The sequence below is a fragment of the Oncorhynchus nerka genome, linkage group LG13, assembly GCF_034236695.1.
Source record: "Oncorhynchus nerka isolate Pitt River linkage group LG13, Oner_Uvic_2.0, whole genome shotgun sequence".
In the NCBI taxonomy this organism is placed as follows: Eukaryota; Metazoa; Chordata; class Actinopteri; order Salmoniformes; family Salmonidae; genus Oncorhynchus; species Oncorhynchus nerka.
The window spans coordinates 90212072-90226568 of record NC_088408.1 but is presented as its reverse complement, the minus strand read 5'-3'; the positions used below and the strand labels follow the sequence as shown (position 1 = coordinate 90226568).

At 42.3% G+C, this 14497-nt stretch overlaps 1 protein-coding gene across 3 annotated transcripts; it reads right to left on the bottom strand.

Moving 5' to 3' along the window:
• Positions 1-300: 300 nt before the first annotated feature.
• On the bottom strand, positions 301-13587 carry LOC115140334 (F-box only protein 21-like). 3 transcript variants are annotated; one of them, XM_065026815.1, is made up of 13 exons: positions 13343-13587; positions 10551-10686; positions 9931-10040; positions 9523-9644; positions 8340-8486; positions 6303-6439; positions 5408-5544; positions 4922-5101; positions 4758-4772; positions 4530-4662; positions 2786-2976; positions 2245-2402; positions 301-1933 (listed from the first exon to the last, which is right to left on the bottom strand). In XM_065026815.1, exons 1-13 carry the CDS (start codon positions 13564-13566, stop codon positions 1665-1667), a joined length of 1959 nt encoding a protein of 652 aa, XP_064882887.1. In that variant the 5' UTR covers positions 13567-13587; the 3' UTR covers positions 301-1664. The 3 variants fall into 3 exon arrangements, with proteins under 3 accessions (XP_064882887.1, XP_064882888.1, XP_029534533.1); XM_065026816.1 differs by having other exon boundaries at positions 9931-10025; XM_029678673.2 differs by lacking the exon at positions 4758-4772.
• Between the last annotated feature and the right edge of the window lie 910 nt (positions 13588-14497).

The window sequence follows — 14497 nt, the reverse complement described above, 5'->3', positions numbered from 1 at the left end:
GAATATATATCGTTTTTTTTTTTACATGAGTCAATTCAGAATGAATCGACTGTGTCCTTGAATTAATTACTGGTAATGTGATGGATGCACAATCAGTCATTAATAGCAGAATGAGACTTTCATTTCAAATGTAATCTTTGCGTGTAGTGAAAAGGCATTGTCATTGAGTGTAACGTTACAGACCCTTATCTTTCAAAAACATATACCTACTATATTCTCAAGTCAGAGTACATTCTAGAAGAAATAACAGAGAAAAAAACTGCAGTAGGCTTATGTAATAACACAGTCAAGACCAAAAGAAACATTTTATTTATATTTATTAAGTCTGGCAACCCATTCCTGTTTCAAGTCATTGTAGTCCTGCAATGTTTTACTTGTAAATATACAGCATTTTTTAATAACACGTTCTAGAAATGTGAAAGCCATCCTTTCATAAGTGCATGAATCATTATTATAATGTAATGTGACAGAAGAAAAGAGGGACACCTTGTCAGTTGAACAACTGAATGTATTCAACTCAAAATGTGTGAGGAGAAACTGGAACGCTCATGTTCAGATCTTTTCATACTGTAACACTCATTTTCATACTGTAACACTCATTTTCATATGGTTTAATACTGTAAAGTTAATTTTCATATTGTTTCATACTGCAAGGTTCATTTTCATATCGTTTCAGACTGCAAGGCTCATTTTCATACCGCAAGGTTCATTTTCATATCGTTTCAGACCGCAAGGCTCATTTTCATACTGCAAGGTTAATTTCCATATTGTTTCATACTGCAAGTCTCATTTTCATATTGTTTCATACTGTAAAGTATTTTTTAAATATTGTTTCATGTGGAAGTGGAAAGAGACTAGGGAGTCAAGTCTGGGAAGACCTCTTGACAGATGTTGGAGAAAGTATATTGTGGTGGAGAGAGAGTAAGTGTTTCGATCTCAGTAAGTCTTCATGAAGTTAGAGAGAGAAAAGGGGCTTTGGCTTTGACTGGTGTTGGTTGGCAGACGGTGGTACAGCACATGATCCAGGTACTGAAGAATTAACGGGTCAGTATTCAAAATAAGCTTCTCAAGAGTAAGAGCGCTGATCTAGGACCAGTTTTGCCCTTAAGATCATAATGAATAAGATAATATGGACAGGTGGAGAACCTGATCGTAGATCAGCACTTTCTACTCAGACTCTGTGAATACCGATGGCCCTGATGGTTTTGGGGACAGGATGTTGTGTCAAGTAATAGAACTGGATGGGGAACAGAGGGCCCTGTCCAGAAACAACCCCTAGACCCTAGTAGTAGCTCCAGCCTGCCCTATAATAGGCTAGTAGTAATGCCTCCCTGTCCTATGAAAGGCTAGTCGTAGCGCCAACCTGCCACACAATAGGCTAGTAGCACCCTTAGCGGCATTGGCTGAAAGCGGATGTCTGGTTTTCAGGGATAAAGTATTTTCAACCTAACTTCCATTTCCCCTGAAAAACGGAAGTGAGGACTCCGCTCAGGCATCTTTCCACATTAGGTTAGGCTTGTGGTAGCTACAATCTGCCCTATGACAGGCTAGTTGTAATTCTGCCATATTGTTTATACACATCCAATCCTTTCAGATGTACCTGTGCCTAGGTGGTAGGAACTAGGGGTTGTTTTGAATGGGGCCGAGGAGTAGTGAAGGCTTAGCTATGTGGGCATGGTGTCCTGGTTCTCCTGGCTGTCCTGGTTCTCCTGGGAAGGTCCCTCTGGGCCATTGGGGCTCTCCTGTTGCACTGGGCTGGGCATCAGTCTGTGGTAGAGGTCCCGTACGGTGCCCAGGGTCTCTGCCATGTCCTCTGGGTAGCGTGTCTGCAGCTCCTCGTTGGCAACATAGTGGCTGTCATGGAACTCTGAGAAGTAGCGTCCCACCTCCGGGTGAGCGATCTCCAGAGGGGCAGAATGGGGCTCTAGATTTTCTAGGAGACGAGAGAAAAAGAGGCATAAAGATACTAAGTATAGTATCATTTAACAGGAAATCTCAAACTGAGCCGAGGCAAGTTACTGTACAAGATTGCTGCATATTCTGTGTACATTTGAAAGTATATAGGCCTACACCTTAGCAGCACCTTACTCATCCAGCATGTAGAACTCTTCAATAAGCATATCAAGTATTACATTTGTCATGTTTCTTCTCAGAATGCCTCCTTAACGAACTACCACTGCCCTGACATTGAGAATGACATACTGTACATGTCACTGAAAGATAATGTCTCTGGTATAGATGTACCCTGGGCAGCGTATCGGCAGGTGCCGTCCTGCACTAAGACGTTGTAGAAGGGCTGGTTAGCACCGCTGGACAGCTGGTGGACCCTCATGGTGGTAATCCACTCCTGGCTCATGGTGCACTTGGGGTCCCAGCCATAGATTGCACAGTTATAGCCAGACCTGGAGAGAAGGGGGACAGTCACACAGTGTCACACATGGGGAAAGGGCACACTACAGGTTTATAAATCACAATGATTATAATAAAAAGTATTATTCCATAAATAGCTATTCTGCCATTCAACAGAGTACAGTAGTTTTACATTGACAGTGTTAATCAACAGCAGAGGATGGCAGCTTTACCCAGATAGAGGGTGGTGGAGGACAAACAGCTGATTCAGGGATGGATGGAAGGATAAACAGATGGAAAGATTGAGGGATTGATAGACGGGAAGGATTAATAGACGGAATGGATAAACAGACAGACATGCAGACGGACTGTTTGCTCGGACAGGGAAGCAGGCAGGCAGACAGGCTGCTCGGACAGACTGACTGCTCAGACCCACCTCTTGTGTTTCATGATGAGGCCTACACTGTACTGCAGCTCTAGGTGTTCGGGGGCGCTGCGTCTCTTCACCTCTGGATCTACAGGGTGTTTCTTGTGTTGGATGTGTTCCAGGGTGTGTTGTACCAGATAACCCACTGCCCCGTGTTGGGACGGATCCAACGCCTGGATGTGCTGCAGGATGTCGAGGACCTGGAAGAGGCAGGAGAGGGGTCAGCCACCAGTCATTATCAGTTGGGGAAAGCTTGTCCTCTGCTCTGGACTGTAGTAAGCAGGTAGAGGCAGGTTAATGGTTAGAGCATTGGGCCAGTAACTAAAATGCTGCTGGTTCGAAAACCTGAGCAGACGAGGCAAAAAAAAATATCTGCCTATGTGCCCTTGAGTAAGGCACCCTTATTTGCTCCAGGGGTGCCGTGTAAAACAACACATTTCACTGGACATATCTGGTGTATGTGACAATACAACTTAAAAAAAAAAGAAAGGCAGACCAATTTTTGTTGTTTTTTCCACCAAAAATCTGCAGTATCAAAGCCAGTATCAAAGCCAGGGTAAAGCCATTTGGTCCAATTACATGTACACTACATGGGCAAAAGTATGTGGATACCTGCTCGTCAAACATCTCATTCCAAAATCATGGTCATTAATATAGAGTTGGTCCTCCCTTTGCTACTATAACAGCCTCGACTCTTCTGGGAAGGCTTTCCACTCGATGTTGGAAGAAAGTGTTCGATGGGGTTGAGCCAAGTTTTCCCACACTGAACATTTCTGTATGGACCTCGCTTTGTGCATGGGGCATTATCATGCTGAAACCGGGGCACAAGGGCTTTCCCCAAACTGTTGCCACAAAGTTGGAAGCACAGAATTGTCTAGAATGTCTTTGTATGCTGTAGCGTTAAGATTTCCCTTCACTGGAATTAAGGGTCCCGAACCATGAAAAACAGCCCCAGACCATTATTCCTTCTCCAACAAACTTTACAGTTGGCATTATGCATTTGGGCAGGTAGCGTTCTCTTGGCATCCGCCAAATCTAGATTCCTCTGTCGGACTGCAAGATGGTGAAGAGTGATTCATCACTACAGAGAACACGTGTTGAGCTTTACACCACTCAAGCCGACACTTGGCATTGTGCATGGGGATCTTAGGCATGTGTGCGGCTGCTCGGCCATGGAAACCCATTTCATAAAGCTTCCGACGAGCAGTTGCAACCGACGACAGACGACTTTTACACCATACGCGCTTCAGCACTCGGCGGTACAGTTCTGTGAGCTTGTGTGGCCTAAAACTTTGTGGCTTAGCCGTTGTTGCTCCTAGACGTTTCCACTTCACAATAACAGCACTTACAGTTGACCGGGGCAGCTCTAACAGGGCAGAAATGTAACGAACTGACTTGTTGGACAGGTGGCATCCGATGAAGGTGCAATGTTGAAAGTCACCAAGCTCTTCAGTAAGGCCATTCTACTGCCATTGTTTGTCTATGGAGATTGCATGGCTGTGTGCTCGATTTTATACACCGGTCAGCAACGGGTGTGGATGAAATAGCCGAATCCACTAATATGAAGGGGTGTCCACCTACTTTTTGGCCATGTAGTGTATTTGGGTTTCGTGGGGCTCAATTGGTAGAGCATGGCGCTTGCAATGCCAGGGTTGTGGGTTCGATTCCCATGGGGGAGTCGCTCTGGATAAGAGCGTCTGCTAAATTACCAAGATGTAAATGTAGATATGCCGTGTTGAAATATCATGCTAACCTTCTCAGGCCAGATGCCCAGGTGGAAGTAGAGTCTGGCCTGTAGTAGAAGGTACTGAACGTTGTCTGGGTTGATGGTGAGGTAGAGATCCAGAGAGTCTCTCAGCAGCTGGTAGGATTTTTCATTGCCCTCCCTGCATGACATGGCACAGTGATACACAGTGTTGTTTCATACCACAACAGCGACAGCTGAGTGTAGGAATGTATTTTTGACCAACTCTAACATTACCTCAAGGATGAGATCCTGAGGACAACATAGAAAAATCAGGAAAAAAAGAAACATTTGGATTGATTCAATTCCATGATGTACGGTTGGACATTTTCTGATGTCAGAAAAGCATAAATGATATATTAGTCCGAAAAAAAAACCATTCCTATGTTCATAAGTCTTACCCTCGTTTGCCGATGTTCAGCAGATTTCCCACCATCCTTAACAGCACTTCTGTTGTACTGATGGCATTGTAGTAGTCTGCAGTCACCTGATGACCAATGAGGTACTCGCACTCCTTAGCCGTCAGCTGCTTGCCTTTACCGAAGGCGTCAATGTACACAAAATCATAGATGTCCCCACTCCTGAATGAGACATGAGGTTTTATCAATACAAGTACAAACATGTTACTTTGACGCGGTTTCTGGCATGCAATGCAGACAATGCTACATCGGGTATATTGAAAACAAGCATTTTTGGGAGCGCAATACTGAATTTCACCCAATCATGAACTAGTTGAAAGCTAAACGTTAAACTATCCCATCAACATCAATTAATTTTATGATTGTCTCCATGCACAACTATGCCAGTGGATGGAAAAACGTATAGTCCTTGATCACTAAAAAAGCATTTGCCTTCCATTCACTTCCTCTCAGATTTTGGCCCCTTACCCTCTTTGTTGCTGGCACCAGCGAAGCAGGAAGTGATTGGGGAAGTTGACAGGCTCCAGTTGAACCCCCAGTTTCCTGGCCAGCGTCATGTAAAGGACAGAGAGGCTGATGGGAATGCCTGTCCGGCGGAGCAACACCTACGTAGGGAGGAGACATGGGAGTATGAGAGCCACATAATGTCTGTCATGTTTCTTAGTTGATTGATATAGCATTATAAAAGGTCCTATATAGACTTTCACTTTATTTGAATAATCAAGGCCAGGGCCCATTTTCACAAGGTCTCAGAGTAACAGTGCTAATCTTGGATCAGGTCCCCCTGTCCCCTACTGTTATTCATCATGATTGAAAAGACACACAGAAGTAAAACTCTGACACGCTTTGCGAATACTGGCCAAGGAAAACATCATCATCCATGTCCTCTATAACCTCTCTGAGCTACTGTACCTGGTGTATGTAGATGTTGAGAGGGTTGTAGTAGCTCATACCTGGTGTATATAGGAGTTGAGAGGGTTGTAGTAGCTCATACCTGGTGTATATAGGAGTTGAGAGGGTTGTAGTAGCTCATACCTGGTGTATGTAGATGTTGAGAGGGTTGTAGTAGCTCATACCTGGTGTATGTAGATGTTGAGAGGGTTGTAGTAGCTCATACCTGGTGTATATAGGAGTTGAGAGGGTTGTAGTAGCTCATACCTGGTGTATGTAGATGTTGATAGGGTTGTAGTAGCTCATACCTGGTGTATATAGGAGTTGAGAGGGTTGTAGTAGCTCATACCTGGTGTATGTAGGAGTTGAGAGGGTTGTAGTAGCTCATACCTGGTGTATGTAGGAGTTGAGAGGGTTGTAGTAGCTCATACCTGGTGTATGTAGGAGTTGAGAGGGTTGTAGTAGCTCATACCTGGTGTATGTAGGAGTTGAGAGGGTTGTAGTAGTCACACTCGTTGCCCTTGTACTGAAGCTGCTCGTATAAAACAGCATTGAGGGTAACGACCACCTGTCTCTGGAGATCAAAGTCATCTACAGCAAAACAATCGCCTAGAACCAGACACAATCAGAAAACAGGATCACATTGTAAAGTACATCAGTGAAGAATAGGGCTGAGAATTAAACAAAATTATACTTACACTCAAGACCTACAGATGAAGTCGGAAGTTTACATACACTTGCTGTAGTCATTAAAACTCGTTTCTCAACCACTCCACAAATGTCTTGTTTACAAACTATAGATTTGGCAAGTCGGTGCATGACAAGTAATTTTTCCAACAAATGTTTACAGAGATTATTTTACTTATCATTCACTGTATCACAATTCCAGTGAGTCAGAGGTTTACGTACACTAAGTTGACTGTGCCTTTAAACAGCTCGGAAAATTCCAGAAAATTGTGTCATGGCTTTAGATGCTTCTGATAGGCTAATTGACGTAATTTGAGTCAACCTGTGGATGTATTTCAAGGCCTACCTTCAAACTCAGTGCTTTTTTGCTTGACATCATATTAAAATCAAAAGAAATTAGCCAAGACCTCAGAAAAATTGTAGACCTCCACAAGTCTGGTTCATCCTTGGGAGCAATTTCCAAACGCCTGAAGGTACCACGTTCATCTGTACAAACAATAGTACGCAAGTATAAACACCATGGAACCACGCAGCCATCATACCGCTCAGGAAGGAGACTTGTTCTGTCTCCTAGAGTTTAACGTACTTTGGTGCGAAAAGTGCAAATCAATCCCAGACCAACAGCAAAGGACTGTTGTGAAGATGCTGGAGGAAACGGGTACAAAAGTATCTATATCCACAGTAAAACGAGTCCTATATAGACATAACCTCAAAGGCCGCTCAGCAAGGAAGAGGCCACTGCTCCAAACCGCCATAAAAAAGCCAAACTTCGCTTTGCAACTGCACATGGTGACAAAGATCGTACTTTCCCTAGAAATGTCCTCTGGTCTGATGAAACAAAAATTGAACTGTTTGGCCATAATGACCATCATTATGTTTGGAGGAAAAAAGGGGAGGCTTGCAAGCCGAAGAACATCATCCCAACCGTAAAGCACGGGGGTGGCAGCATCATGTTGTGGGGGTGCTTTGCTGCACTGGTGCACTTCACAAAATAGATGGCATCATGAGGTATGAAAATGATGTGGATATATTGAAGCAACATCTCAAAACATCAGTCAGGAAGTTAAAGCTTGGTCACAAATGGATCTTCCAAATGGACAATGACCCCAAGCATACTTCCAAAGTTGTGGCAAAATGGCTTAAGGACAACAAAGTCAAGGTATTGGAGTGGCCATCCCAAAGCCCTGACCTCAATCCTATAGAAAATGAGGCATACTAACCTGACTCAGTTACACCAGCTCTGTCAGGAGGAATGGGCCAAAATTCATCCAATTTATTGTGGGAAGCTTGTGGAAGGCTACCCGAAACGTTTGACCCATGTTAAACAATTTAAAGGCAATGCTGCCAAATACTAATTGAGAGTATGTAAACTTCTGACCCACTGGGAATGTGATGAAAGAAATAAAAGCTGAAATAAATCATTCTCGCTACTATTATTCTGACATTGCACATTTTTTAAATAAAGTGGTGATCCTAACTGACCTAAGACAGGGAATTTTTACTAGGATTAAATGTCAGGAATTGTGAAAAACTGAGTTTAAATGTATTTGGCTAAGGTGTATGTAAACTTCCGACTTCAACTGTACCTGGTTAGATATTTTAAAGGGCGAGTTAACTCTAAAATCAAGTTTGGCATTTTCAGAACAAAAAAGGATCATATGTCAATATGAACGTGCATGGACTCAAAACGACAGACTAATTATTCTGCTTCAAATCCACATGAAGACTATGTTTTGTTGCTTTGGAATACGCTCTTTGTATTCATTCCTAAGAGACACTGAGAGAACATGTGTTTCTCTCCAACTCCTCAGTCCAGACCAACCTTGTGTGACCCTCAGGCTTGGATGAGAGGGGTTCTTTATCCGCAGCATCTTCTTGATCTTGTCAGTGATCTCCTCCAGCTGGGAGGATATACCGTCCAATGACACATCTGCCAGGGGGTTACAATACTGGTCTACCAGCAGAGCTCCTACAACAGGAGAGGAGACAATCGGAGACTGTAAAAATACATGGTTAAAAGCTGGTTACACACATTCATTCTTATGACCTTAACACTTTTACTCTATTTATGTTATTTTCAAAAACCACAATGCAGAGGGAAACACAGACATTGGTTTTTTTCCCTAAACACCTCATTATTTCCAACATTATGCCCAAGATTCCCAACATTATTCACAAGAAGACCATGCTTACCAAGCTGTTTCTCTGAGTTTGTTAACACTAGTCACTAGGATAAGAGTGTATTGTGCAGTGCAGTGTGCAGTGCAGTGTATGGCTAAGCCCACTCCACATGTATGCTATTATGTCCATATTATTCAGCGTTACTTTGTTTGAGTGGTGTAAAGTACTTAAGTAAAAATACTTTCAAGTACTACTTAAGTCTTTATTTTTGGTATCTGTACTTTACATGAATATTTTTTATTTTTGGAAAACTTTTACTTCACTACATTAGAAAATAATGCACTTTTTACTCCAAACATTTTCCCTGACACCCAAAAGTACTCGTTACATTTTGAATGCTTTTCAGGGCAGGAAAATGGGCCAATTCACGCACTTATCAAGAGAACATCCCTGGTCATCCCTACTGCCTCTGATCTGATGACACACTAAACACACATGCTTCATTTGTAAACTGTGTTGGAGTGTGCCCCTGGCAGGCCATAAATATTTTTTTTTAAATAAAAAATGGTGCAATGTGGATTACTTAAAATAAGGAATTTTAAATGATTTATTTACTTTTGATACTTAAGTACATTTTATCAATTACATTTACTTTTCATACTTAAGTATACTTAAAACAACATTTTAGACTTTTACTGAAGTAGTTTTACTGGGCGACTTTCACTGGAGTCATTTTCTATTAACGTATCTTTACTTGTACTCAAGTATGACAATTGGGAACTTCTTCCACCACTGCCTTGTTTACACTGCAAATCATGAAAGTGTATTATCAACCTAAGTGCAATGTAGTGTATGGTTAGGCCCATTCCACGTCCATGACTCACCCTCTAGGGCTGACTGCTGCTCTGCAGGCTGCTCCAGAAACATCTTTAAACTCCTCAGGATGGTCTTCTGGCGCAGGAAATAAAGGATTTTCTTTGCATAGTACTTCAGTGTCAGGCTTTTCCTATGGGAGGCAGAGAGAGTGTGAAGAGAGATAGGAGAAAGAGTGAGCGAGGGAGAGAGAGCAAAAGAGGGAGAGAGCGCAAAAGAAGGATGGAGCAAGGGAGGTGAAAATGAGAGAGAAAGATAGATTGGGGAGAGAGTGATGAGAAAGAAGGCAAGAGAGGAGGGAGAAAAACAGATTTTCATTGTCCATTGTTACAACGCTCCAGGGAGGATTAACACAGAACACAGAATTAATGGCCAAAGATAGTTGTTGTGCTGGACTGGAGTGTGGACATGGTTCTTACCTCCTGTCTGAGTTGAGTATGGAGAGCAGCTCATCTTCACAGAAGTGCTCTGGGGCGCCGAGGGACTCGATCTCAGCAAAGCTGTCCCCCAGCACCTGTCCAACGCAAGGCTGCGTTACAGATCTCTGGGTTAGTGCTAGAGGCCAGCTCACACACACTCAAATACGGACACCACTACACGCACATGCACGCAGCCCAGGTGACACACGCTTGCATGTGCTCAACACACACACACACACACACACACACACACACACACACACACAATGCACATATACACCATCAGGCCAGCCCAGTCACATTGAGCCTGATGTGGTGGGGTTAGGATAGCCAATAAATACAGTATCTTTCATGCTCATTTTTTGCAATGTTAGTAACACCTCTTTCCGTCTCCACGAAGTACACAGAGCAAAAATATTAAATGCAATTCTAGGCCTGCCCAGTCATGTGAAATCCATAGATTAGGGCCTAATGAATATTAAAAATGTACTGATTTCCTTATATGAACTGTAAATCAGTAAAACATTTGAAATTGTTGCATTTATATTTTTGTTCAGTATAGCTAGGCTGAATCAGAATGACAATAACAATGGCAGCTTACTACTAAAGACATCACTTACAACTTCCGTGAAGAATCTCTGGGAGATGGATACAACTGTTCGTCGTATTTGTAGACCAACAGTGTGCCGCGTTCTGTATTCTTTCAGCCAATCACAGCACTCGTTCTGGCGGTAATGCTTCTGCAATCTTGGCCATCTGGGGAGTGTAGGAAAAGGGACTGCAGTCAGAAAGTTAAGGCAGACAGTTAGCCATATAAAGTATAGACTTGAGGTGTGTGACAGTCTGACACATGATCACTCACAATAAAACAATCCAAAAGCATCCAATGTCTGCAATCTGCATTAGGCTTCAATTTAGTGCTGAACGATTAACCAACATTTTTTTGGGGGGTTATTAAACAACTAATTGACCAACGTCGGTTCAATTACTTCAATTCTGTTTTAGTTTTTTTATATTAAATCTTTATTTAGCCAGGTAGGCTAGTTGAGAACAAGTTCTCATTTACAACTGCGACCTGGCCAAGATAAAGCATAGCAGTGTGAACAGACAGCAACACATTTCTCTAGAGAGAAATCAAATCATTCACAAAATAAATCAAATCAAGAACCATGTGGGATGCAGGGATTAAAGGAGTTGTAGTTTTCATTAAGCAAATATTCAACCTAGTTCAGATCAGAAATGTAGTAATTAACAACAATGGTCATAATCCCTTGCAGCAGTTGTTTTTGCAGTTCAGACAGATCAGAGAGGAAGAGGCAAAGCGAAAGGTTTTACTCTCGCCAAAATCAGTCCAAAACAACCCCAATGCGTTTCTATGGGTTTATTTTGGACCTAAGTTTGTCACCTGCCTTCCCACCTATGGGACAACGACTCCCATTGTTAGGGCGGAGACTTGAGCAACTCGTCATTAGATAGATCTCTGGAAGAACACACCTGTACATCTGCTACGTTACGTTAGATACACACAGACCACCTGAGAGAGGAACGTACACAACAACGACAAGAGGGCCAGAGACAATGTGAAAGTATGCCTTATCTACTTTGAAAAACTCGTAAAATGATTGTCTGACAGCTCTGCAGCACACTTTGGCAGCCTAGCTATACTGAACAAAAATATAAAAAAGGCAACATGTAAAGTGTTGGTCCCATGATTCATGAGCTGAAAGAAAAGATCCCAGACATTTTCCATATGCACAAAAAGCTTATTTCTCTCACATTTTGTGCACAAATGTGTTTACATCCCTGTTAGTGAGCATTTTTCCTTTGCCAAGATATTCCATCCACCTGACAGGTGTGGCATATCAAGAAGCTGATTAAACAGCATGATCATTACACAGGTCCACCTTGTGCTGGGGACAATAAACAGCCACTCTAAAATGAGCAGTTGTGTCACACAACACAATGCCAAAGATGACTCAAGTTGAGGGAGAGTGCAATTGGCATGCCGACTGCCAGAATGTCCACCAGAGCTGTTGCCAGAGGATTTAATGTTAATTTATCATAAGCCCCTTCCAACATTGTTTTATAGAAGTTGGCTATAAGTCCAACTGACTTCATGTGTAACCACGCCAGCCCAGGACCTCCACATCCGGATTCTTCACCTGCAGGATCGTCTGAGACCAGCCGCCTGGACAGCTGATGAGACTAAGGAGTATTGTCTGTAATAAAGCCCTTTTGTGGGGGAAAAAAACTCATTCCGATTGGCTGGGCCTGGCTCCCAAGTGGGTGGGCATATGCCCTCCCAGGGCCACACCCCTGCCCAGTTATGTAAAATTCATAGACTAGGGCCTAATTTATTTATTTAAATTTAGTGATTTCCTTAGATGAACTGTAACTCAGTAAAATCTTTGAAATTGCTGCATGTTGCATTTACATTTTAGTTCAGTATAGCTAGGCTAAGTCAGAATGACAACCACGGTAGCTAACTACTAAAGACATCCCAACTTCCTTGCATGTTGCATTTATATTTTTGTTCAGTATAAATAGGATGACTAAAGACAGTACAGTATGGGGATGACAATGTTAGATGGCCTGGCTGACCGCTACTGCCTGAGCAGATGAGATGGTGACTTGTAAGGAATGAAAAATAAGAAAGTAATCAAATAAAAACGAAGTAATATACACAACTGAAATAATACATAGTAATTTCCTATGTTTCTATTGATGTCTACCCAATGTGGACCTGATCAGAGACAATGGGATATTTTCTGTTTAGGCTGTGGAATTGCTATTAAAAAGCTCAGGAAAACATTTTAAAGTCATCGTTTCATAATGCATTTCATGTTTAAAAATAATAATAATCGAAACTGACCTCAAAAGGCACTACCTAAATTGCAAATGATATAAGTAGCTTGCTGATAGTTGGTGGCCTTCAAAGAATACCAATATATTCTGAACCACTACGTTACTGCATGGGACTCATGCAGAAAAACAAAGTGCCATGTCAAGCCAACTGATTTTTACAACAACTAACGTTACACAAGACCTGCAGTTCAATCACTGTATTTCCCACCATTCAAGGTCACACAATTTCAATAGCTGTCATCAGCGGCACAAGACAATAATTATGAAATTGTTATTTTGACTGAGACATTTTATTAGTACAGCTGCCTAGCTAAACTGGCTATAGTACCCACTGCTTTGTGTGATGTCAAATGTGGTGCATCAGCAGAAAGTCAACGGCTGTTAGACAGCTCCCTTTGCTTGCTCGCTATAACGGATCTGTTCTGACTGTACTGAAATAGATCTAATATTTTAGAGAGGCAACTGCGATTTAGATGCCAATTAGCGTTAGAGAGTCAACGCTCTAGTTAGCAAGATAGTTAACAAGATGATAATAATGTCAGTTCACCTGAGTTTGTACTGGTGTCCCCAGACCTTCCCCCTGCCGTGGCAAACGTCGTGTAGCCGCTTGCAGCTACAGGACACGTTGCAAATGTCGACATGTTTGAGGACAGGAAAGCATAAGATGTACTCAAGTAATTCGGCTGGCAGGTCTGTAAATTGTTTCTGTTCTATCTCGGAAACGAACCCGTTCAGGCTGGAGCACCCATCTCCTGCTCCAGACGTCGCCATCTTTACTGTTTACTCCGATTACCTCAATCCACAAGTCCGCCCCTTTCTGGCGCAGGGGGCCGAAATTCGAGATCACCCAAAACTGTCAATAGCGTCTCAAAACCGTCCGGAGGGGCACATTTGGAAGATTATTATTTAAAAATGTAAATTTAAATAGTTTTATGGAATCAATTCACTGTTGTTAGTAACAACAAGACACGTGTATGCTGCATATAGTAGTGATATATCAACATGCCATGGTTAATATGTTAGGATGTCAACAAATGTAATTTCAATTGTACATACACAAAGTATATCTGACCAAATTATGAAAGACAAGCATTGTCAATTTGAATTCCGTAAAGTAAGTGCGGAAATGATTGTTGTCTATCAACAATGACAAGCCACCGTGGTCTGACAACTTGGATGGGAAATTACTGAGGTTTATAGAGGACAATATTGGCACTCCTATTTGCCACATATTAAATGTAAGTCTAGAAAGTGTGTTCCCTCAGGCCTGGAGGGAAGCTAAAGTCATTCCGCTACCCAAGAATAGTAAAGCCCCCTTTATTGGCTCAAATAGCCGACCAATCAGCCTTTTACCGACCCTTAGTACATTTTTGGGGAAAATTGTGTTTGACCAGATCAAATCAAATCAAATGTATTTATATAGCCCTTCGTACATCAGCTGATATCTCAAAGTGCTGTACAGAAACCCAGCCTAAAACCCCAAACAGCAAACAATGCAGGTGTAAAAGCACGGTGGCTAGGAAAAACTCCCTAGAAAGGCCAAAACCTAGGAAGAAACCTAGAGAGGAACCAGGCTATGTGGGGTGGCCAGTCCTCTTCTGGCTGTGCCGGGTAGAGATTATAACAGAACATGACCAAGATGTTCAAATGTTCATAAATGACCAGCATGGTCGAATAATAATAAGGCAGAACAGTTGAAACT

Bases quoted from the DNA above. Each gene is read 5' to 3' on its own strand.
- LOC115140334 (XM_065026815.1), bottom strand. From the start codon at position 13,566: ATGGCGACGTCTGGAGCAGGAGATGGGTGCTCCAGCCTGAACGGGTTC. The intron at 10,041-10,550 runs GTAAGTGATGTC...TCTGTAACGCAG, and splicing joins AGAGATTCTTCACGGAAGTT to CCTTGCGTTGGACAGGTGCT. The intron at 6,440-8,339 runs GTTGGTCTGGAC...GTCTGGTTCTAG, and splicing joins AAGCCTGAGGGTCACACAAG to GCGATTGTTTTGCTGTAGAT.